The sequence below is a fragment of the Astyanax mexicanus genome, chromosome 20, assembly GCF_023375975.1.
Source record: "Astyanax mexicanus isolate ESR-SI-001 chromosome 20, AstMex3_surface, whole genome shotgun sequence".
NCBI classification, from domain to species: Eukaryota; Metazoa; Chordata; class Actinopteri; order Characiformes; family Acestrorhamphidae; genus Astyanax; species Astyanax mexicanus.
This window is the reverse complement of record NC_064427.1, coordinates 29,993,426-30,019,225: the sequence shown is the minus strand read 5'-3', so window position 1 is coordinate 30,019,225 and position 25,800 is coordinate 29,993,426. Positions and strand designations below refer to the sequence as shown.

The 25,800-nt window shown below is 40.1% G+C and overlaps 1 protein-coding gene across 1 annotated transcript in view; it reads left to right on the top strand.

Annotated features, from left to right (window-relative positions):
- gbe1a (glucan (1,4-alpha-), branching enzyme 1a) overlaps window positions 1–25,800 on the top strand; it is a 209,579-nt gene that overhangs the window by 169,213 nt on the left and 14,566 nt on the right. Inside the window, exon 15 of the mRNA XM_022680724.2 lies at window positions 11,104–11,221. Coding sequence (XP_022536445.2) covers window positions 11,104–11,221 — 118 coding nt within the window. The remainder of the gene's footprint in view (window positions 1–11,103; window positions 11,222–25,800) is intronic.

The window sequence follows — 25,800 nt, the reverse complement described above, 5'->3', positions numbered from 1 at the left end:
GTTCAACTTCAGTTGGTTCAGTCGGCACCAAGCAACAAAGTCATCCACCTGTCTCTTGTACTCCTCCTCCTGACCACCCTTCACACACCCAACGATGGCAGTGTCATCCGAGAATTTCTGCAGGTGGCACATCTCAGAGTTGTACTGGAAGTCTGATGTGTAGAGAGTGAAGAGGAAGGGGGAGAGCACAGTCCCCTGTGGTGCTCCAGTGCTACTGACCACAGTCTCCGATGTGCCGTCAGTGAGCCTCACGTACTGTGGTCTGCAGGTGAGGTAGTCTGTGATCCAGGACACCAGGTGAGGATCCACATTCATCTTCACCAGCTTGTCTCTGAGAAGTGGAGGCTGGATGGTGTTAAAAGCACTGGAGAAATCAAAAAACATGATTCTCACAGCACTACTCCCCTTGTCAAGATGAGAGTAGGTTCGGTGGAGGAGGTAGATGACTGCATCCTCAACACCAATCTTCTCCCGATATGCAAACTGGAGAGGGTCCAGTGCATGCTGTACCTGGGGTCAAGACATTTTATGTAATAATGAATGACCAATTGGTTTCCTTGTTTAGATAAGTTATATTTTTAAATTCACAACATACATTTCCACATCGCAAACACAAATAGAAATAGATAAAAGGAGGAAAGTGCAGCGACTCGGTTACTATACATCAGCTCACAGACGCCTTGTGCTGATCGACATCACCCTTTGGAGTGATGTGGGGAGAGAGTGCCATCTACCCACCCAGAGAGAGCATGGCCAATAATAAAGAGCTAATAAAGAGCTCCGGCAAACTACCTGATCATAGTGGCAGCTCTTAGCCTGCTGGAGCCCATAAACATTTCTTTTTACAGTGATCTAAGATGCATTCCCAGTGATGAGTCCAGCTGTTAGCCTCTGGAACTGAAACTTCCCCCGAAGCACTGCAGTAAGAAAGGAAGAGGAAGAGAGGAGGAGTTGCAAAAGTTTCTGGACGCAGCCTAGAACATGCCTCATGCCTCAAGTATTACTGGGTAACCAGCATGCCTGAAGGAAAGTGCAGCAACCCAGCTTTGATACTTCAGCCAACAGATGCATGTGCTGACCAATATCACACTCTTAGTGAAGGAGAAAGAGAGAAGGCCATCTTTCTACCCACACAGAATGGCTGATTGTGCATAACTGTGCTCTCTCTCAGACTGTGGCAGCTGATGGAAAATTTCTAATCATACTGCCAGTGATTAGATTACATTTTTGAGGTAATTGCCTCTTTAATCTCAGAACAGTTGCTCTGAAAACTTTGCTTTTGTACTTTTTTAGCTGTTTTTTTTTTTTTTTTGCAGAACGTAGGTTGGACAGTTTAAAAAAAGTAAAAAGACATCCAAAGAATGTTTGGAGAAATGCAAAAGAAAGCAAGGTATTACAGTGTATTCTCACTTGACTTGTGTAAAAAGAAAAAAGGACGGCAACCACTTAAACGTGATCCTCTTCATAAGCGCTCATGGAATTCATGAGTGGGCAGATGCTGCAGCCTTTTGGAACTTTGCATAATTAATCTGCTCACTCGTACACTCCCTCATGTGCTGCCTGTCATATCTGTGTGCGTGTGTGTGTGCCTGTGTGCTCGGCCAAGCTTTCAGAAGCATGTGTGTGAGTGTGTGTGTTGAGCTAATGCAGAGTGGAATTGACAAACGAAGAAGTTCAGGCTCTGTGGTTTGGCCTAAGGGGCGGCGAGGGGGGGGGGGGGTGTGATGTAAATAGTTGGAGAAGTTTAGGTCAATGACCCAGGGGTTGTGTGTGTTTCCGGTGTGGTGATTCTAGCATGTGAGATCTATTGTCATGGACTGGGCAAGTGTGTATGTGTGTGTGTGTGTTAAGGGAGACCACTGTTGTGCTGTTTTGCACTTGATGGTTTATGGGCCTCACTGGAAGCTGAGTTGCATGAACCTGTCTGAGTCTGTGTGTATGTGTGTCTGTGTGTGTGTGTGTGTGTCTGTAAGAAAGTGCTCAGCGAGGCAGAGCCGTATGGGGGCTCACAGAGCGGATCAGGACTCCTGCCAGACAACCAGAGAGAGAGGGGGAAATCACTAGAGCACAGGGATGTAGATGCAAGACTACACACAGAGAGAAGAAGAAGAAACGGAGGAAAGAGGGATGCCTGCAAAGACACTCCTTCGTCTTTTTTTTCTCCTGAAGATGCTGCAATTCTGTGCAAAGAAAGTGAAGCAGGGTGTGGAGCTAGAGTTGGCTAAGGCTACCCCTTCTTAGTCTGTCTTCTGTTTACTGGTTTGAGCCTAAAATACCAGCCAAATCCCCAATTTTGCAGTGGGAATCTACCCAATTAGCCAATGGTGCAAGGCTGGATGAGCTTAACAAAATGCTGACAAAAATCCCATTGAATCTTATAAATCTAAGATGTTTTGGAGTCAATATGTAACACTAAGTTTCACAAAAAAAAACACTGTGGGAACATACGTATTGAGATGCCTACTCACTTATTGTTTCCTCCGAAATCAAGAGTTTATCCTGCTTTAGTTGGAGTGACCATTGGCGTAGGAACCAGGGGGGTTCAATATCAGAAAATTTTATTTTGAGGGTGCGGCGAAATTTGCACCCTCGCCTTGAAAAGCACCCCCTCTCGGGAGCACGTTTCTAATTAGGTTTTTATCAAGAGGATGGTGCACTACTATGGTGCCGAATTCAGCACCCCCGCCAGGAAAAGCACCCCCTCACAGAAGAGGCAGCAAGTGACGTTTCATTTTCCTTATTTTTTTACAAGTCAGCATAGTTAAAAAAAGTATCTTGTGTATTTCCATTTGCTAAGTAAAGTTAAAGCCAAGAAGCCGTGGGTGCGCGCTCCCGAGAGGGGGTGCTTTTCCTGGCGGGGATTCAGATGTCCAGAAAATATCTAGCATGTTTAATATCTGGAGTAATCGTAACTGTGAAAGAGCAGTCAAGATCAGCAGCTACTTTTGGCCAATGCGATTGCAATCCCCTAGAGAGAGAGAACCTGGTGACGTCCATTTTGGCAATAATAATAAGGACGGTATCTGAAAATCTGAGCATGTCTTGTGTTTTAGACTTAGGGAATGTATCTTCTGCATGGCATTGTTATTTGCACTTGCATGTGTTCAGTTCTCATGTGATCATTTTTTCCCCAGGTAAAAAACATTGTAATTCTTGATCCAGTTTCAACAATCAGACATGTAGTGTGAAAGCAACAACAAAGACTTACAGCAAGCATAGTGCATAGTCGTATAGTGTGAACTGCACAACAACCTGACGACTCAAAAAGTTGTCGCTAAATAATCCCCAACTCCCAACTCATCCCTAAGAGCGTTTTCACAGCTGTAGTTTGTTTCTATGTCATAGTAAACAGAGTTGTGCGGCTGTTAGTAGTGAATGCAGCACAGACCACAAGTATAAACAGCATGGAGCAGCAGTTTGGGACTGGACCAAGACCACCTCCTCTAGCTGGTCTCTGTCTGGTTGTTTTGATCCGCACCTGAGTGTGATTACTTTTTTCACACCTGCTTAATTGATCTGAGTCCATTTAACTGGATCAAATAGTGCTGGGGAGAAAATATAAGTTGCGAGGTTAAATCCTGTGAGGTTAAACACTGGTCATTGTGCTCATGGCAAGGCGAATGTGAATAATCAGATTTTTAATTAGTTTGAGTGAGCTCTGAGAGTGGTGCCAGATGGATGGTGGGACTTTCTGTTTCCGAAGTATTTAACCTTTTTTTATTCACAGTGTGACGTGTTTATCAGAAATACATAACAGAAAGGGGTATTATTGCCTACAGTGGACAGTGCAGTGGGTGGAAATGATCGTGACAGAAATCACATCTGTATTTATTGCATATTTAAGGTCAGTGCAGTGCAGTGCATTCTTTAGCTACAGTGGGTATTGACAAAAGTAATGAGACATGATAAGCTGTAGGCGCAACTTAAAATAAATGGGATGAATGCACTGAAGAAAAAAGAAGTGTCCACAAACATTTGGCCTCATAGTGTTATTGAAAATAAAATATTAAACCGCCACACTGATGAGCCTTACTGGACCTGTGTTGCAGTTACTAATTAAATCTAGGCAATTTTAAAACAACAACAAATGTGCCACCATGCTAACATTAGTCCAATTACACTCAATCTCTCCTAACAGCGTGACCATTCAAATTAATACAAATATTATTTCATTTACAGCATTTGGCTGAGGCTCTTTATCCCTGTAAATGACTCACAGTTTAATCGCATTACACAGGTAGGCAAATGTAGTGCTAGAAGCCTCGCACAATGAACTCGTTTTGGTATAGGAGTGTGTTTGCCCTGGCAAGGAATCGAACCCCAGTCTGTTACATGCAGGGCAGCCGTGTTATCTATCGTGCGATACCAGCCCCCTATCAGCAAAGCCATATGCCCCACTATTTCATTTGAAATTAGTAACGCACTCTCAGGGATAGATCATGGCCTTAGAAGACCCTTGAGTGCAAGCATCTTTGGAGTCCTCCCACTTTTCAGTGATTAAAAAATAAATGTCATATTATTATTATTATTTTTAATTATTACGTTTTTGTATTCATTTATTTATGTGCACATTACTGTATATCCAAATGTTTATGGATAGGCATTCAGCTCAACTTTCACACACACAACTTGTGTGTCTATACGCATGGACAATTGTAGCCAGATGCTGCCAGTCAAGATCATTACCACTCACTGCACTGTCCACTGTGGGAGGTAAAGCCTTGTATGGCATATTGCCTTCTTTTTCCTATCAATTTCCTAAACTGATATTCCAATAATTCACGTTACCTTGCCTTGAGACTCTCTCACATGTTAACACCTCAACATATATACAGTAAGTGCAGGTTAAAAGAACATGTCATGATCTGTCTCATTACATACTTCTGTCCCATGGCTTTTGCCATGTCAGTGTATATTTTAGTCAGTGTATGTTTCCATCTATCAGTTTTCTGTAAATCAGCTGAAATAGTTTGGTGTCAGGAAGCATATGTTTCTATGCTGTTTCGCCATTTAAATTTCTCCCTTATTGTGACGTCACAATAAAAATAAAATCTGCATAGAACCCCCACCAGAGTCCTGCCCTTTAGATAAGTTGAAGACAAGCCTTTTCAGTCATTTTTGTTAAGAACCTCAGGCACTACACATATTAAGGATTAAACAGTAGACTTTGTTTGAAGGAGGGATCTGTATCTAATGTTCATGGCTAGTCCACAGATGAGGGAGATACTTTCAGTATTTTCAAACAATGAGTTTTGTGCTTCTATCACAAGCCGGTTAAGCATAAATTAGCTTGTTCATGTTTTGCCATTTAGCACAAGCTAACAATAACGTGGTAAACGCTCAGCGAGTCCTTAAATGGCTCATTCGAAAACCGACTGAAACTGACAAGAGATTTATGTGTGAGAATGATTTTGTGTGAAGAACTCCATTAATAATGTTTTTAGAACCCATAGAACTATTCTAATTTATGTAAAAAGAGGTATAATATGTGCCCTTTAAAAGACAGCACAAGGTCATACAGAGTCAGCAACTATATAAGCAAGTCTATTAGATATTTTCCTCAAAAAATCCAGCAATTCTGTGCAAAGTGAAGCTGTCTGCATACCAGCAACTGGCAGAGCCGTGAGTCTTCTGTTTGCCGGTTTTAGCCGAAACGCCAGCCAAATCCCCAGTTTTATAGTAATCCATGCCATTTTTATTGCTCGATTATGAAACGATCATGACAGTCAACTGGTATCATCTCATATCCGTGCTGGCAGTGTTTGATTCTCTTCTCTGTGGTTTACTGTCGAATAAAATGGGGCGCGCATCAATATGGGGAGGGTGTATGGGGTAGACGGGGGTTTTATGGATTATGGTGGTAAATTGGGGAGCTGGAAAGTTCCTCTTTTAATGAGTCAGCGTGCCACCTGCCTTTCATAAGCAGCGCCCACTGGAAGTGCCACTTTTAGGAGAGCAGCAGGCAGCAATTAGCAGCTTTTCAGCCCTAAACCCACTAAAGAGCAGGATTTAATGCACAGTGTGTTTCCATTACTGCATTGCAAATCATATTTAATAGCTTTCCCTCTCTCTCTTGAGCTTTTTTCTTTCTCTTACTTGCTTTTCAATGCCTTAATTTAAACAATATTGCATTGACCGTATAGGAATTGCAGCCATTCTTTCACTCCAATCACTCCAGGCTTAAAAAATAATTGGCCAGGCAAATGGCCGACCAATTGGACAAAAAAGCGTTTCAGTATGATGTTGAGACATTTCCCTTCACAAACCCTTACAGTGTGTGTCATGAGACCCAACACCTGATGTTAGCACATGTGACTAAGCTGTCAATGTCCCTAGTATCACTACTAGGGGTGACTGGCTGTCATATGCATTGGCTCCCCAGATCTTCCCACCAGCAGTTTGGGTGTTAGTGTGTCACTCCACAGCAATAGCAGGATTAAAGTACTCAGCACACGGCCTCAATACTTATTGTTGGATCCCAGACATAACCTGGATTTATTCACTAAAAACAATAACAGTCCAGGTTTCCAGTGGCTGGCTTGATGACCATCTGATGACCATCATGCTTCTCTCCTCTCTCAAAGTCTGTCAACTGGGGAAAATGTGCATCAAAAAAAAAATCAGTGCATCATGAATTGCACAGCATTCTGGAAGTTAGTGATCTCTCACCAAGAGGAAGCCTACACTATCAGCACTTTTACACCAACTTGTGGCTAGACCCATTTACATTTAGGGTATTTAGCAGACGTCTTATCCAGAGCAACTTACAAAAGGGAATGGTTAATTATGTTGAAAATATTCATAGCTAGTTTGTAGAGACTAGAATCAGAAAGATACATCAAGTTTTTTTTCTCATTTTCTCCCCCTAATTTACACGACCAGTTACCCAAGCCACTCATTAGGATTCCCCTTATCACGAGTGATGCCCCAACACCAGGAGGGTGAAGACTAGCACATGCCTCCTCCAATACATGTGAAGTAGCCAGCACGTTCAGAGGAAAATGCAGCTACTCAGTGACTCAGTTCCGATACATCAGCTCACAGACGCCTTGTGCTACAGACATCACCCTTTGGAGTGATGTGGGGAAAGAGCGCCATCTACACACCCAGAGAGAGAGCAAGGCCAATTGTGCTCCCTCAGGGCTCTGGTAGCCAATGGCAAGCTACATTAACAGGACATAGTGGTAGCGCTTAGCCCGCTGGACCACTCGGAGTAAGATACATCAAGAAGTTCGTTCCTCCACCTTGGTCCTTGGACAGGGAAGAGTCGGATGCTTGTTTTCTAAGTGATGATGGGTCGAGCCGAGCCAAACTGGAAGCTCAAATACCTCTTTTCCACCAACAAAGTGCTGGTGCTGGTTCTGGTTGCTGCAAACCTTCACTCACTGAACTTTGCGACCGTGATGCTTGAATGCCCCGTCCTTTGGCCATTTGCGTCACAGGTATGCTGTGTACAAAGCTTAATAATAAACAAATAAATAAAATAAGGAAAGGAATAAAAAAGGAAATAAAGAACTAAAATAAAAATAAATAAATAAAAGTTAAGAATAAACAAGATCAAGTAAAACAGGCACATGCTGTCTGAAGGTGTTTAGATATTTAAAGTTTAAAATGGTTCAGTAACACCAGCAAGCTGAGTTTTAGTGGCTGTTTTACCATGACTGTTGGTCTTTTCAGAGATAGTTGCAGAGTACTGTAATATTTTTTTCCATCATCCTACCGTCATTGCTCTCTTTGTGTTTGCACTGCAGTGCTGTGCCGCTGTCCAAACAGCAAGCGGTTGTGTATTAGAGTCGTTGCTGCAGCGCTGTCATGCTGTCATGCACAGATACCTGTGCATGCAGCGCAATTCTCTCGCTGACCCAAGAGTGTGTGTGCAAAGTAATGCATTGTAACGTTGCCCCGGTGGGGGGTAAATGATGTTGTAGCTAATGATTACTCGCGCTAGCAGGGGGTGCTGGGTTGCCCCATCAACTCAACGAGGCAGGAAGGGATGAAATATGTGTCTTCCAGAAAAAAAAAAAAAAAAAAAAAAAGGTAAAACACTACTGAAAGAAAAAAAAAAAACGCCAGTTTCACTTCAAATGCAGCAGGGACACAACAGCTTCTTCTGCTTTTAACCCTACTTAGTTCTGCTTCACAGAGCGTACACACTCCATCCCCCTGTTGTCTGGAGGTGACAAAAGGACCCTTAAATTTGCTACGCTAGAATAAAAATGCGGTTAGTTGTTGGTTTTGTGTTGTCTTTGTGTACAGCTGTACCGTATCCCAGGGATCCACTGCAGATGTTTTGCTCCACAGTTTTGCGTTTGCTGTTGCTAGCTTCAATCGATGAATTACGGACTCAGCGTATTAACAGTTGGGTCTATAAGCATTTTGATAACGTCAAAAACAGTCTGTAAAAAGTCTTTTTGCTTCTATACACCACCACAATGGATATGAAATCCAAAGTTTAACCTTTTAGGAATAGAAGCCATTTGTACACAATCCCTCCAATTCACAGGCTTAAAAATATAGTTCTATTTAATGGCCAAGTGTTTGAGACCATTGGGTCAATATTCTCAATGGTAGTTGCTCATGGAAACTCTTAATGTCACGGTGGCCAAACACAAGATAGACTATCACAGATGGCAAACATACAATTTATTAAATAGGGGATCAGGCTTATAAGAAAAGTCAGGGACAGGCAGGGTCAACAACAAAACGGCAGCCTATACAAACAACATACCAGAGTGAGCAGGCAAGGAGGTCATATACAAGATATCCACAAGAGGGCACAAAGGGCAAGGCAAAATTATAGTCAAAAATGTACAAAAATATGTTGATACCGAAACAGCTAACATAATAACAAAGGGCCAGGTAAAAAGGCAAAAAGAAGAGGTAGTCAAGATAGCAAAAAGGGTCAGAAACAAAAGGTCAAGCAACAAAAGAAACATGAGGTAAAAATAGATTCAATACTGAGGAAAAAAAAGAGTGAGGGAAAACAGGGGCTATTTATACTTCTGAGTCCAGGTGTGAGCTATAATTAGAAGCACGGCGAGCCGGAACGCCAATGCGTCAAGTGATCCGCCATGCCCGGGAGGTTGAGCGCAGATGCATCTTGGGATATGGAGTCTTTTTCGAGAGAACTAGAGTCCGTGGCAGACAGACAGACAGTGACAGGATTGACAATTACCCACTCCCCTCTGAACAAGAACTTTTTTCCACTCCTCTTCACCAGATTACCAATCACGTTCACCTGTTTCCAATTAGGCTCCAATATAAGATGTTTTAAGAAGACATCTAAACATACATGCATCTAAACATACATGCTCCACCACCCTTGTTGTTAGGTATGGAGTGGTTAGATGTTGGTTTTGAGTTGTCTTTTTGTTTAGCTGGGCTGTACTCTACAGATCCACAGCAAATGTTTTGTTTCACAGTGTTGTGTGTGTTGTTGCTTGCCTTAATGGATGCATTACAGACCAAACTGTTAATATATACTGTAGTATAGGATATAAGGTTCCAATTTAAGATGTTTAAAAAAAAACTTCTTGAAAACGTCTAAGCATTCTCATTCAGTGTGTTTTTGTAGATTCTGTACACTGTATTATTGAAAATTGAAGACAGTTAAGCTATACAGGAAAGCATGTGGAATTATTTTTGAAATGATAAACAAACCAGAACATGATTTATACTTTAGATTATTCACTGAAAAAAATGATGCACAAAATTTACTTTAAAAAAGTTTTTTAAATACATTTAATTTCATGTAAATTTAACTTCAACTCAGTTTCAAGGCTTAAATGTTACAGAGAGTAAATATGTGAACTGAACTTCAGTCAATCCTTTCTTTTAGTAAACTTTACTTAATTTATTTTTGCTGAATCAATCCTTTCTTTTAGTAACATTTACTTAATTTCTACATACAATATTACCTATTTACAATTACTTAATTTATATTACTCAAATAATTTATGATACATAATATATACATAATATGATTCCTGAAATGTAAATATTTTAGTTAAAACACATATTATACGTGAGACTTGGTCTGTTTACAAAATAAATCTTTGAAATTATGTAAAAATTTTAAAGTGTTTTTTAACAGAAAGTATATAGAGTAATATTGTATAAATTAATTAATTGTAATTAGGTAATATTGTATGTAGAAATTAAGTAAATGTTACTAAAAGAAAGGATTGACTGAAGATCAGTTCACTTTATTTTACTCTATGTAACATTTAAGTCTTAAAAACGAGTTGAAATTACTTAAATTTACATGAAAAAAAGCAAATGCAGAAAGTTGCGAAACTTTTTTTTAAGTAAATTTTACGCATCATTTTTTTTCAGTGTTCTTAGTAGCCATATTTAGCTTTGAGGACAGATTTGCACACTCTCGGTATTTTAATCTCAGTGTCTTCATGAGGGAGAGTCGCCTGGAATAGTTTTCTCAGCGCCTCTAATGTAAGAAGTTCCTGGAGGTGCTGAACAACAATAGTTGTTGCTTTTTCTTCACGCTGTGAAGCTCCAGCTCACCCCAAATCACAGTTAATCAGGATTAGATCAGGGGATTAATGTGGAGCCCAAACACTTTTTTTTTTTTACTATTTACTACATAATTCTATATGAGTCCTTGGTTTTGATGTCTTTAATACGAATCTACAATGTAAAAATAAAGAAAAACATGGTTCCACTGCGGATGTTTTGGTCCACAGATTTATATGTGTGTTGTGTGTTGCACAGTGTTGTCGCTAGCTGCCACAGACGCTCATTCACATCTATTAGATCTTCAGATCATCTGTCTCAGAGCTGCTGGGTAGATGAAGGATGAGCTGTCTGAAAGAGTCTGAAAGAGACGGAGAGACAGCTGCGTAATTGTAATTATACCCTCATTATTAAAACCTAATGAAAGATAGTCTACGTTATTAGACCTATAATTATGTGTTTGCTACATTCGCTTTGGAAGCCTCTTGAAAGGGAAGTGATGATGAATGAAAGTACTGATGAGCTGGAGTGAAAAATAATAATAATGATCATCTGTCAGTCTCATGCTTTAAATCAGATGGTGGATCTCTTCTGTGCCCTTCTTCTGAGTTCCTTAACCAGAATTCTCCTCAGATACAAGATCCAGCTCAACTCTGATGAGGTGAGGTATGGTGGACATGGGAGAATCCAGAGTGACACAGAGTTCTTCACTGAACCGATGGCCTTCAGGAACCAACTGCATTCATTACTGGTCAGTGCAATTTAATAAAGTTTTAATTGTATTAAATGTGAATAACAAAATGGATTTATTAGCCTTTATTTACACCCCCAAGTTGTGTTTTAAACTGATTTATGTGCAAGTTTACACTGCAAGTAGAAAAATATAATAGATTAATATATATAGAGAGTATTTATTCCTGCATGTAAAATGTACAAGACTTCCATCTTTGTTGCTGTCATGACTGGATAGGTATCAGACGCGTGCAGATGCAATAAACAATAAACTTTATTAGATAAAGGGGTGATACAAAGAGTAGTAAGAATAGCAATCGAGGTTAAACATACCAATATTCAGAACTACCGTATTTTTCGGGCTATAAGGCGCACTTAAAATACTTATTTTTTCCCAAAAATCGTCATTGCGCCTTATAATGCAGTGCGCCTTGTGTATGGATTTTGCTTGTGTTTACTGACCTCGATTTTATGTGGTACACGGCGCTCTGTTGTGCAGAATTCCTCACCCACGCCAGAAAAAGATCCCCCTCTTGGGCTAGCGCGCGGTTACCTTTGACTGCCGTACTACCTCTCGGCTGTGGTAGCTAGTTAGGGTAGCTAGTGTAGCTAGGGTAGCTAGTTTCCACTGTAGCTCCGTGGCCAGAACAAGGTGCCGGTAAACTTTCCTTTCCACCCGTTCTGGGGTAATAGCACAAACTGTTTCTTTTTAGCGCCCACTTCTAAGTAAAGTTAACCTCTTAACACGCGCTGGCCCACCGGCGGGCCAGAAATATTTAATATTTCATAACTGGCTGTGTTTCTGAATAGTTATGAACAGTTACAGGTTCAATATAGACATCCAATATACCATTTTAAAGCTTAGAATCTCTGCTTTTGAGCTATTTAGCCTATTTAGCGGAATATCCTTTCAGAAAATAAACATTTAGGGCGAAATATGCCTTGGTTATGATTTTAATAATTCATAACTCTCATATTTGCGTTTATCGTTCGTCCATATTTCATCGAATGCGGTCATGTCATACACCATTCGAACCGTCTGGCTCTCCGGATTCCAGAACTGTGCTTTTACTGTAGGATGTATGTTTCATGAATTAGAGCTGCGTCAGAGCGCATGTTTCCAGTAATAAAAGGCTCTCCTTTTGTCCGGGGTTAACCTCCGGTCACTGCCGCCACCCCCCGAACACACACCCGCGCTCAGCCACAGGTCCTACCTTCAAAACGCGTCCAGACTAAAGAGAATCCATCAATCCAGTCTCCTGTAATCCACAGTTATATCCAAACAGCGCTGGAAATCACTTCATCCAGAAATGAAACTTATCCAATCTTTATCTCTGTTTTAAAACCGTTTTATTCACCGAATTCGGCACAACATGCTATTATAGGCAGAAGCCTCGCGGAGTAATGCGGTACTTGCTGTGCTTCAACATAATATTATGGTCTGTCGGAGCGTTGCGGCTACCGTTGTCAGGAGCGTCGCGGAGTAATACGTACTTGCTGTGCTTCAACATAATATTATGGTCTGTCGGAGCGTTGCGGCTACCGTTGTCAGGAGCCTCGCGGAGTAATACGTACTTGCTGTGCTTCAACATAATATTATGGTCTGTCGGAGCGTTGCGGCTACCGTTGTCAGGAGCGTCGCGGAGTAATACATACTTGCTGTGCTTCAACATAATATTATGGTCTGTCGGAGCGTTGCGGCTACCGTTGTCAGGAGCGTCGCGGAGTAATACGTACTTGCTGTGCTTCAACATAATATTATGGTCTGTCGGAGCGTTGCGGCTACCGTTGTCAGGAGCCTCGCGGAGTAATACGTACTTGCTGTGCTTCAACATAATATTATGGTCTGTCGGAGCGTTGCGGCTACCGTTGTCAGGAGCGTCGCGGAGTAATACATACTTGCTGTGCTTCAACATAATATTATGGTCTGTCGGAGCGTTGCGGCTACCGTTGTCAGGAGCGTCGCGGAGTAATACGTACTTGCTGTGCTTCAACATAATATTATGGTCTGTCGGAGCGTTGCGGCTACCGTTGTCAGGAGCGTCGCGGAGTAATACGTACTTGCTGTGCTTGTTGATTTATTGCTCAGAGATGTTGTTATTTTTCACAGATATTGTGAAGGATTTATTGCTCAGAGTTATTGTTACTGATATAAATAAAGTTTCATTTAGTGCGCCTTATAATCCAGTGCGCCTTGTGTATGGACTAACACTAAAAATAGACCGTTCACTCATCGTGCGCCTTATAATACGGTGCGCCTTATAGTCCGAAAAATACGGTAGTCCAAAAGTCCAAACGTGGCAAGGCGATATCAAAGGGTAAGCAAGTTAAAAATATATAAAAACAAGGTCGGAACAAAAGAAAAGTCAACACAGGCAATGGATAATGGCAGTAGATAAACCAAACAATAATTGACAAGGTGTGTGTGGAGTGACAGCGTATATATAGTGGGGTGAACAGGTAAATTCAATACTCAGGTGATTGACTTTCTGGAACGTGATCGCATGATGGAGTGATGTCAGTGTGAGGTATCGTTCTGGGTATCGTAGTCCAGAGGCTGGAGATCGCAGGTAGAGCTGAACGTGGGAGCCCATTAGCAGCAGGCATGACAGTTGGATACACTATGTCGTTGCTGTCCAATGAAAAACAAGTATCTCCAACAGCAACTTTACAGGAGAGAGAAAAAACTCATAAACTTTCAATGGAAGTCAATGTAAAAAAAAAAAAAAGAGTTTATTTCAGGTCGTTTTTAAATATTTGTATTGGTCCATTCATCAAGAAATTTTGGCACAGTGTAAGGGACAGTTTGTCTGTTCAAATTATGTAGTAAACTAAAAATCGACAAAAATGGAGATAAGTGTTTTTCATAGGACAGCGACGATGTGTTTTTTTTTCTTTATTCAACATTTTTTGTAGTATGTGTTTCAAATGTAAAAGATAGAAAATAGACCAGATTTGGGCTGTATTACTAAAGTACTATTGATATGTCACATGTCTTTTTTCTGTACTTTTCTGTTCAAAATGATGAGTTAAAATTTTGGCCAGTCAGAATGTTCAGAAGATGTTCTACTTACTTCAAATTAAGTAATAAAAAGTTTGTAAGTGTATGTGTAACTCCTTCATTAATTCAATAAAAGTCTATTTACACAACCTCAAATCAGAAAAGGGTGTGACAGTATGGGATAGATTGCAAACAAAAATTAAAAGCGAAATCGAATAAAGGATATGCATGAACAAAACATGAAATGCATTGAATTCATACTGTTTGCAAATGTAAGAAACACAGTGTTTTTTTTTTTTGTTGTTTTTTACGGGTTGAAGTATAAGAGCAGACTTTAAACATTTGAGACAACTTCAGCCTGAAGTAATGGCATGATTTCCTCAGCTAAAGTTGTGTGATGGACCAATTTGTTGTAAAGTCAAGTTTATATAAAATTTTATTCTAACTTTTATTTATGACTCATATTTTAAACTTCCAAACTGAGAGGAAGGATGCTCCTGAGAAGGATGTTCATGAAACAGGGAGGAGGAAAGTGCAGCTGGTTAGGTATGAATATTCCTCTTCCTGAAAGAACTTCTCCTTCATAAAGAAATGCTACAGATGTTGATAAAAAGCTCAGGGTTGACTTTAGAAGGGAAGAGGCTGCATAGATTATATCTTTACCCTGAGCGTCATCAGTCAGAGAGTTTTAAGTGGAATGCATCCCTTTACATCGACCTCACTCATTTGACACCATTCAGCAGGAGAGCTGAAGAAGACCATTTGAGCTTTACATGTACTAAAGGCTGAGAGGCTAAAGAGCTTAAGAAAAGTTTTATGCTTATGTGAGCACAACATCTTTATTAACACCACTCTAAAGCATCTTCAAGTGAAGTGTGGCGCCATGCAAAGCCTTGTCCTTTACCACTACAGATCGCTTAATGCATCTGAGGAATTCAGGGGTTCAAACTTTGATTCATGGACCACTGAATGAGATTGTGGATCTCAAGTTTCCTGAGAAATCAGATACTTGTCTTCGAAAGAACTTGGTCAGAGTCAAGAAGAATGTTTTAATAGAAGCAAAAACAGCTGAGCGACATCTCAAGATACTGCTGATCAGCAGCCCTCGAGTACAATTAAGAATTTGTTTACCTTGATCGCCTAATTAGCAATGATTATGGTGCCAAAAAAGACTTCAGGGCCCAGAGGAATTAAGCCAGAGGCTCCTTTATTAGCTTTGAGTCTGGAGTTTTGACAAATTAAGTGTCAAGGCTGGTCACAGTGGATATCTCTTTAAAATAGTAGCTCATCTTCAGAAAATAGTTGCAATAGTTGCACTTAGAAGGAAGTGTAAGATTGCAATGCTATTTACAAGGAAGATAAATATCAAAGGGTAGGCAAAGATTTGTATCGAAAAAATACAAAAACAAGGTTGGAAGTGTGAGACAACACAGGCAATGGATAAAGCTTTGTAAAGTGGATAAGCCAAACAATACTCCACAAGGTGTGTGTGGAGTAAGGGTGTATATATAGCGGGGTGAACAGGTGAATTCAATACTCAGGTGATTGACTTTCTGGAATGTGATCGGAGATTGGAGATTGCAGGTAGAACTGAGTGTGGGAGCCCTTCAGCACCATGTAAAAGATAAAAATTGGGCTGTATTGCTAGCATATTATTACAATGTTTTTTTTAATTATTACATGTAATTTCCCTGTAATTTTCTGTTTAAAATGATGAGTTAAAATTTTAGCCGTTCAGAATGTTTAGGAAATTTTCTGCTTACCTCAAATGAAGTAGTAAAAGGTTTGTAGAAACCTGCCCTCTGTCTTGAGTCAGCTCCTCGATGCTTGATGTAGTCCTCAAGGTGGACAGTTGATTGCGCTTGAGAGTAAGCTGTGCACGATTGGTTACCAGAAACATTTACAGTGATGTGAGCAATATGCAATGTTTATGACGCTAGCCATACAGTAGTAGTGTATAATGCATTTGTAATACAGCATGCCAAATGTCTTGGCATGTCCACATACTGCTGCCATCTGAAGAACTTGCCTTAAAAACACAGAAACTATGCCATGACCAGATTATTGTGTAGGATGCGATTTGACGCACTTTGATCAACACTCCATCCCTATCGTTAAATCTGCAGGAACTCCAAAAGAATACTCAAGCTGCATTGGATAGATTATCGCAGGACACCATTAGGAACCTCTGCAACTTCATCCCGAAATGTCTGGCATGTTGCAGTACACGTTACACAATACTTTTGTATTTGTAGTTCAACTGAGCTCAATTGAGACCAAGATCAGTCTCAATTTTGAATTATTTGTTTTTTCTAGTACCCTTTGCATTGTTTTCGAACAGTATTGCAATCCGACACGTTGATAAAGAGTGTGCATAAAACATTCACTGATCACTTACAGCATCACAATGAAAACCTGTTCAGGCAAACAGGCTGTGTGCACTGCGCTCGTATCCAAGATGTGGAGTTCTGTTGGGTAGAACATGCCCTGAGGGTGCCCTGAGAGGAAAAGAGCCCAAGCACCTGTCAGTTGGACCCCTGTTGGCAGATAAGTTGAAGAAGGCCACTTGGTATATTTAGATATTCAAAAATAGACTTTTATGATAAAAACTAAGCCAGTAAGAACTGATTTCACTGCTTTCTCGACAAGAAATTCATTTTCACAGCTGCAGTTTGATTCTATGATCCAGTTGATGAGTTTAATAATGTTTAATTGGCGCATTATCTCCTTCTGTTTGGTTTGGTTTCACACAGGCACAAACCTATACGCACCAATAAACCATGCAAGCACATTGTTTTTCCTCTTTTTGGTCAGAGCTGTCTGGCACGTGAGCAAAAAAGGTAAATATAGTGAAGAGATTATGTGTTCCAGCACATATATATGTGCAGTTTAAAGCTGCTTTAACACTGAACACTGAAACACTGCACTTTCAACAACAGTGTTTTAAATAGGATGTGCAGTGCAGATGTACACGTACATGGCTGTGAGTATTGAACCCAGAACAGTCCGTGCGTGTAAACAGCTTGAAGCAGAAACAGCATTTTTTCATAGCTGTGGTAATTAGTGTTATCTGTCTAATATATCAGAGTAAAGTTTAGCTCAATTAAAAGAAGTATATTTGATAGCTGGGTCAGATCGAGAACATATAAAGTTCTCACCACAAGCGAACTGCTCCAGAGTTTGTTTGAAACAGACCAAGACCACCTCCACTAGCAGGTCTGGGTCCGATTGCTGTTTTTCCCACACCTGCTCAATAAAATCACACTAAGGGTACAAACGAACCAGTTTTAGTGCTGGTGTGAAAACGCCCTGACAAATCCAGATATTAAACCTGCTAGATATTTGTTGCAAGATTGCGACGCATTAACGATTGCATCGGGAATTGCAAGGAATCAGCGATCAGTCTGTGAAATATTTTTAGATGTCTTTCTCCAGTTTTTACAAAATGATCAACCAGCACCAATAAAATGCCGATTTTATTGTAACTTAAATCTTTTGCTGGTATTCTTCCAAATATTGTGTAGTGTGAACATGGCATTAGATGTAAGTATAATGTTTAACTCTTCAGATCTTTTTTAAACTACTAAAAAATGTACGAAAAGAGTCAGTAAAAGAGGTTTTGAATTACTGGTACTGATTATTTTTATTTTTAACTCAAACAGAGAGACAAGTAATGCAGTAAAGCATAACCCTCTGTAGGCTGAAATTAGTACACATCAAATGCAAAAATTGAGTTTATGGATTTGTTGATTATATAAATGCTTGAAGTAGGTACAATATAGATTATATCCAGATCTGGGCAGCCAGAAACCACATGAAACACAAAAACCCGATCACTTGAAAAAAGACAGTCATGTGCAGACTGTCTGAACACAGCCTAATGTCTGCTGTTTTTACCTGATTTAAAATGGTGCAGGTGTTTGATGTAAAGTTTAATGAACTATCTAAGAAGTTCAAATCTACCACACACTCTCTCATGCAGTTATTCAGCAGTACATGGACCCTGCCAGTCCTCCCACCCAGCGACAGTCTGTCCATTTCCGTCCTTGACGTCTGTACGGTGCTCCGCATGTGCGTTTTATCTCCCCTAGTCGCCTGGTGAATTCAGTCTGCGTAATTCCTTTCATGAACATTTCCTAAGCAAGATCTTTACATCTTTCCCCCATTAAGACTTTGATTTAATTATGGTACTTTTGATTTATTCTATTTGAAAGCCTCTTAAGCAGCTCTGCACTTGAAATAGCTGCGGGAAACAGGTCGGATTTAGGACGAATGTAGAATGACTCATTTTCTCTAGGCTTTGGTGGATTGTTAGGCAATATATTTCCAAAAGCAGGAGCAGGATATGCAGAAAAAAACAAGTGATAAAGCCTAAAAGGATGTCCATCTTCTAAATGTTTCAGGAGGAACAGTTATTTTAGGCCACAAAAGAGTTAGGAATATATTAAAAGCTATGGACGTGGTTATCTAGAAGTAACGTGTGTTCGGGTGCACCACTGACCGAGTTAAACCACGACAACAATCAACAGTCAGCCGCACAACCATGTCTGGATCACTGTGCACACTGCACACCCCAGGCACAATACCACATACCATCACTTCTTTACCACAGATTGCCTTCAGCAATCCACTATAAAATAGAATATACTTAAAATGTGTGCAGTAACTATAAGTTATTATTAATAAGGTTTTTCTGACATTTATAGGGATTTATATTTATGTTCAGTACAGACTTAATAATTGTAGGATTATATAGCAGATATAGGTATTCTGCTGTTTGAGAATTTGACAGATGCTCATTCTCACTCATTCTCTCTCACATCCTGCAGTTTTGGAAATGAAAAAATTGAAAACAGAAAAGCACATTGACAGAACATTAATTTTATTGTATTTTACTTCGCTATTATTTCACTGAAATTCACTTATATATTTTTTTTATATTTGAATAACTCCAAAGCACATTAAAGCTATATGTTAACGTTCATTTCTCATCACCAGGTCACATTTATTAAAATAGAAAATATTATTTATTAATTAAAGTCTCTTCCAGCACTCTAAAATGCTGCACGCTGCTGGAGACAAATGGTGGAGTGCATAGTGGAGCGCATGGCATTGCCTCTGTCCTGGTAAAAAAAAAAAAAAAAAAAGGTTAAAGATATAAAATAAGTAAAAATCAGTTAAATAAACGAGGACCTGTAAAGTTAACCAAATATTGTTAAATATAAAGGATAGGTTGAGGGTTTGGTGAGCTGTTTCTGTCATTTAAAACTGAAACTAATGTCAGTTAGTCAGTGTTGCAAACCCAGCTTTTACATCAACAATAAACAGAATAAAGAATAAAATATTTTAATAACATTGCTGTTCCCTTAAATAAGCTGCTGGAGTACCTTCACAGCGCGATCTCAAAACCTGTCTGGCTCTTAAAGGGAATGACTACTGGCACACTGATTGGTTTATTTCACGGTACGCCCAAAACACACACACGATTAATTAAGATAATCAGTTCATGCCTTTTGCATGTTTGGAACTGCGCAAGGCTTCTTTTTTGGCCCTTGTGATACCGAAGACACAGGACATGTCCCTAAAGCTGCGCAAGGCACAAATGGCCAATGCGCTCTAGATCACTAAAGTAGGGCCCCTGTAGCGACTGATACTGTTCTCATTACATAATTATGCAAGTACTTAATTGGATTCATCAGGCCTTCAGTCCAACTCCTGAAGTCCTAACCAATGAGAGAGCTTACTTAGATAACAACTTAGACAGTATAAGAAAAAAAACTGACAATTTTGTTGTTTTGTTTTCTGAATAGATAAAAACATATTTTATATCACTGCCACCATCTCAAAACAAACGGGATGGATGTAAATTCCAGGCTTTCCAGCATCAGGTCAGCATGTCTCCCAGTGGCACTGAAAATACTTGAGCAGGTGAAAGGTTTTTAAAAAAAAAAGTTGCTCATCTTGTGAATGGATTGAAGGTGTTAAAGGCTGCACTGTGGGGAGAAAACGCAGCCTCGTTTTCCAGAGGTACATCTGATTGTGACAGGAAATGAATTATTAACCTGCGCACAGGTGCCGAATATGTCCTCCATTTTCCAGAATCTGCAGCATGATTTATTTAAAAGACTTCCCTCAAAGTCAGTTTAAAGTTTCTCTTCTCTGGCTTTTTTTTTAATGGGGGCTATCATCGCCTATTCTCTCGCTTTCTCTCCATCTCTCTCTCTCTCTCTCTCTCTCTCTCTCTCTCTCTCTGGATTAATATAAACGATGACGGATTAGAATGCACAACGGTGGATTAAGTACACTCACGTCTCTGATAAAATGGTAGGCTTAGCGGCTGCGCAGGTGCTGCTCCGTTCGGCATTCAGGCAGGATTAACTGTTGCTCTGTACACCTGATTCAGCCTCCATTCTGTACGCCTGGCCTGCTGTTAACTGTAGAAGGAGATAGTGGAGGATACTGTGGGTGCAGGTATGTCATGTAAGCTGTGCTTACGGTTGCCAAACCCTCAGCGATTTGCCTCACACTGGCCGTGACCTCTTAAAATGATGGAAATTAAATCTGTTTTGGATTTCTTTTTTTTTTTTATTAAATGTTTAAAATGGAAACACAATTAGAGTGCATAAATTCAATTTTGTATCCTCTTGGACAGACGTATGGCATTATAACCGCAAAACAACCCAGATAGCACCTGTTCCTGACAATTTTTACCACTCTGATTTAATTACAGCTTTATATGCTTTATGTGAGCCTATGAGACTAAATTAGATTAACTTGCTAGGTTAGCTAACTTAATAAGTCACAAAGAAAACCATATCAAAACTTTATAGCATTAATCATTCTACGCTTAGCCAGCCAGAGCTAACTGGCTAGCTAAATGAACATGTGCTTTAATTAGCCATATAGGATACTGAAGCTAATAAACACCCTGTAGTTAGTAAGCAAACTCAAACTAGCTGCACCAGTTGTGCAGTAATTTATCACACCTCAATCCACAGTGTCATGGATGGCGAAGTGGATGTGAATGATGAACGTAACTGGAGGTGTTTGGCTGAAATTGTCCTTGTGAACAGACAAGTGTGTTAATGGCAGCATTCACGTCTACATCCATTTAATGTAAACATAATAGGACACAATATTTCCCATTAATAAGCTTAAAGAGTGCTTTCACATATCCTTGGATGTCTTCCATTTGTCTCACTCTTTTGTCTACCAATATTTCTAGAAAAGAAGAGCATCAATTAAAGAAAAATTCAAGTCAAGCATGACTCAAGCATCAAGGCTATAGGCCCTCCTTGTACATCTGCCACGCAGAGAACACAGATTCTTTGTGCTAGGACCTTGACTATGATGGTTGCATACATGTAAACCAATGTGCAAGGGACCACAGCTGTGTGAGGAGGCCACTTTGAGGCCAGGCGACAAAAGCTCTCTATGGCATTACTTCCTTCAGTGTGAAACTTTTGTGCATACAACAAAAGCTTTCTGTGGCATTATCTTTTTCAGTGTGAAGCATACTCATAATGTACTCACAATATACCGTATTTTTCAATACGGTATATTGCACTTAAAATCTAGTAATATAAGGGTGAGATTTCTTCAGCACTAAGCGTGGAAGCAGCAGCATTAGCATTAGCCGCTAACCGCAGCACTAGCTCTTTTTATTGTTCAGAGGCGAGTATATTGGACTGTAGTCTGTGTGTTTGCTGTGTTAAAACAAGCTACAGGGAACAAACTGCTAGCTGATAGCCCCCTGGGTTACAGGAACACTCAGGGTTCCTCAGTCTAGTGCTAACGTGTGGCATTTACGTCCCACTAGTACTGTGGTTACCAGCTAATGCTAATGCTGCTGCACCCAGCCTTAGTGTTGGAGAAACTTCACTTAAAATTCACCCTTAGTCAAAATATTGGAAATATAAGTTTACTGTAAATAAACAGAAGTGCTTTACTCACTCATGAACAGTTTTAGGCAAGAAATCTGTGTAGATTAACATCTAGCACAAATGTATTTTATAAGAATTACAGTTTTGTTTACTTAGGCGCTTCCCCCAGCTTCCCCATTAGAAGGGAAACATGGCGACACCCTTGCTCACTTCGATGTAGGCATCCTTACTAGTGTTCCTTAATGTGCCTTATAATCCGTTGCGCCTTATGCATGAAAATAGACTAGAAAATAGACCGGAAAATAGACATTCATTGATTGTGTGCCAGAATAGTCAGAAAAATATGGTACTCTCTGGCCTAGCTCATACAGATGGAGCTGTAAACTTAAGCCATGCCAGCTAAAGCTGCAAAACCAACTTTAACTCTCACACTGTCAGACTGAGGTATCAGGTAAGCATGTTCTGTTTAGAAACTTTTGGAATTTTGCAGGCAAAACAAAAGGACATAAACTCCCTCTTATTTTTCCCTTCTCACTCTCAGAAATAGCTGAACTATTCAGAGCTCCCTAAAAAAGCTTCCTGTATCTGAGAGCCGAGCTAATTCAGAATAAAGCTTAGTTCAGGCAAGGTAGGCTGAACTACGTATTGTTAATCTGCTAGCTAGTTTATTAGACACACCTGTCTAATAGATGCAATCATCATTTATTTTTTTAATTACGAGAATTTCACAAAATCTCAAAACCTTTCATACCTAAGGTCTGCCACTGCAGATTAGTATATAATTGTACTTGGGAGTTTAATGGTGTTTACACAAAAGGACTATTTAGTCCAGTTAAACTGGACTTTTGTGATTTGTTTCAGCAGGTGTGAAAAGAGTAATCACACTCACAAAACTCTGAAGCAGTTTGTTTGTGGTGAGTGCGTGATACACTTAATTATTGAACCTACTTAAATATCAGGTGTACTCTTCAGCTGTTCAGGTGCAGTTTAACCTGATTTATAACCCAGCTAAATACTACAGCTATTAACAGATGCCCTCTCTGACTTTGCTCCATTTTAAATTGCACTGAAATATGCTTTAGTCCACAACACAGGATGCTCTTGCTGTATTTATTTTCTTGCTCCCACCCTAGACAGGTCTAGCCAATAAGAGGAGAGCATGTTCTCACGTGGTTTGTTGCAAAGCATTTTGTGGCACTTGTGGTTTACCTGGTATGAAACCAAATCAAACCAAGGGGAAAAATGATTTTCCAAGATTCTTCCAAGATTCGGATCAAAGAAAAAAACTACAGTTGTGACAACACCCTAAGCATGCCTTAACACTGTTTGTGCATTGTGCTGTATATGAGCTACAGTCTTTAACTCCATCTCAAGAGGGTGGAGCTACAGGTGTTTCTAATAAAGTAGCAGCAAGTACAGTATATGATCTTTTACCGATCTCCCATTTCCCTTTCTTTTATTCCTCTGTCTCTGTCTCGTCTCTAAAGAAAGAAAAGCACAAGACATGGAGAAGGGTGGTGAAGGTCTCTGAGGCATGGTGAATGCTATGTAAATGTGCGGAGTGATTGAATAATTATGGCCTTTAGATCTTTTTCCGATGAGCACTCGCTTTGTGCTTGATCGCTGGGAGTGTGCTCCTTCTGTCAGTTCCACCAGAAGGAGGGGTGAAAGAAGAGGAAAGAGAGAAAAATTCAGAACACAAGAGCAGAAGTTAGCTGATCAAAGGAACGAAAGAAGTCCCCTTTCTCTCTCCTGCGTCTGAACCCATGAAAGTCTTTGCTGCTTATAGTGGAATTATAAAATAATGACGAGAACACAGAAATGAGATGTATAGATCTCTTTGAAGTTTCCCCCATTTACATTTAGCCAGAGTAGATCAGCCTATCAACTCGGAGCCTGAACTGGAGCTTCCTGCAACAGGTCCCAAAAACTCAAGAAACTGTCTGAGACATCCGGAGCTGAATGACATCTCTTATCCTGGGAAGGAAGTTTTTACCTTAGTTTTAGTGATTTAGTTTTGATATAGTTTTCAGATTCACACTTTTAACTGACCTTAAACATGTTCCAAAACATCATCCTCATCCTGGTTTTGTCCTAATACTAATGGCACCTCTAGACTGAATGGTACCATGGTACTACCATGGCTCTAGAGTTATGGTACCTGGTACCTGGTTCGTTTTCCACTACACTAAAAAGTTCCTCCTGAAATGATAACAAAAACCTCATCCATCTCTACATCACATGAAGAGAGACACCACAGTAACAGCTGAGAACAACTGAAGAGGTGGTGTTCCAATTTTTCTCTTTCAAGTTATCTTTGCGTCACATTTTAGCCTGTACTCGTCTTGCTTGAACCGCAACAAACACCTCTCATTTTAGTGTGGGAGGTTTCATGGCTAAATTGGAGCAGCCCGGTGGCCAATCTTCATTAATTGCACATTGCACCAGTAAGAGCAGAGTGTGAAGGTTCAATTAGCAGGGTAAGAGCACAAGTTTTGCTCAACATATTGCAATGCACACAACATTATGGGTGACATACCAGAGTTCAAAAGAGGACAAATTGTTGGTGCACATCTTGCTGCCGCATCTGTGACCAAGACAGCAAGTATTTGTGATGCATCAAGAGCCACGGTATCCAGGGTAATGTCAGCGTACCACCAAGAAGGACCAACCACATCCAACAGGATTAACTGTGGACGCAAGAGGAAGCTGTCTGAAAGGGATGTTCGGGTGCTAACCCGGATTGTATCCAAACAACATAAAACCACGGCTGCCCAAATCACGACAGAATTCAATGTGCACCTCAACTCTGTTTCCACCAGAACAGTCCGTCGGGACAATAAATTATTTTGGTCTAAAACCAGGTGTTTCCGTTTCATTGTCCCACCCCTGTAGGTACCAAAACTTCCCAATGGACAAGCAAAAAAGCTTAGTAGAGTCAAGTTGAGTACTGTAGATACTATAACTATACGTTTCTCCAGAAATGTCTGATGGATCCAGTTATCTCAACAATTGATTATGATCTCCAGGAGGCTGTAGTGGTTGAAAGAGACATCCTTTGTTTTCCTTTGTGAATCTTTAGGCAGGTGTCAGAGGTATTCTAAAGATCCATTTATGTCTAGTTCTGTTGTAAAAAAAAAAAAAAAAAGGTTCTTTAAAGTACCTCCCATCCATTTGGATGGTTCTAGGTCAGTGGTTCTCAAAGCATTCCTAGCTTGGGGTGAAAATTGTTCATTACCAGACTCATGAAAATATTGTGGACTAGTAGTCTGTAACCTGATCATAAAGTTTTACCTCAGGAGATGCTTGGGAATGCCCACATCTGTATTAGTTATGAGGTGTTGTCTTGTGAGTGAGGTTAAACCCTTGCCAGCATGCTTTTGGCAGCAGATGGTCGTAGTTTGAAAGAGGCCTGATACTGGGTGCCAGATGGATGGGATATTCTGAAGAATTTTAGAAATTGTGCAGGCAATTTACCTTCCTTGATCCACAGTGTCACATTTACACTGGAAAAACATCATAGAAGACATCATCACCCACACAAATATCCTATATGTCATTGTAGCATTCTTTGGCTACTATGGGACATGGTTCCTGTTTAGTTCCATGACTTTCAGTGTCATTGTTAACCCCTAAACTTTTCTCATGAAACTAAATGCAGAAAAAAACTTTTTAGAGGTCTTTACTCTTTTCTTCTCCTGGGATGGATTGGGT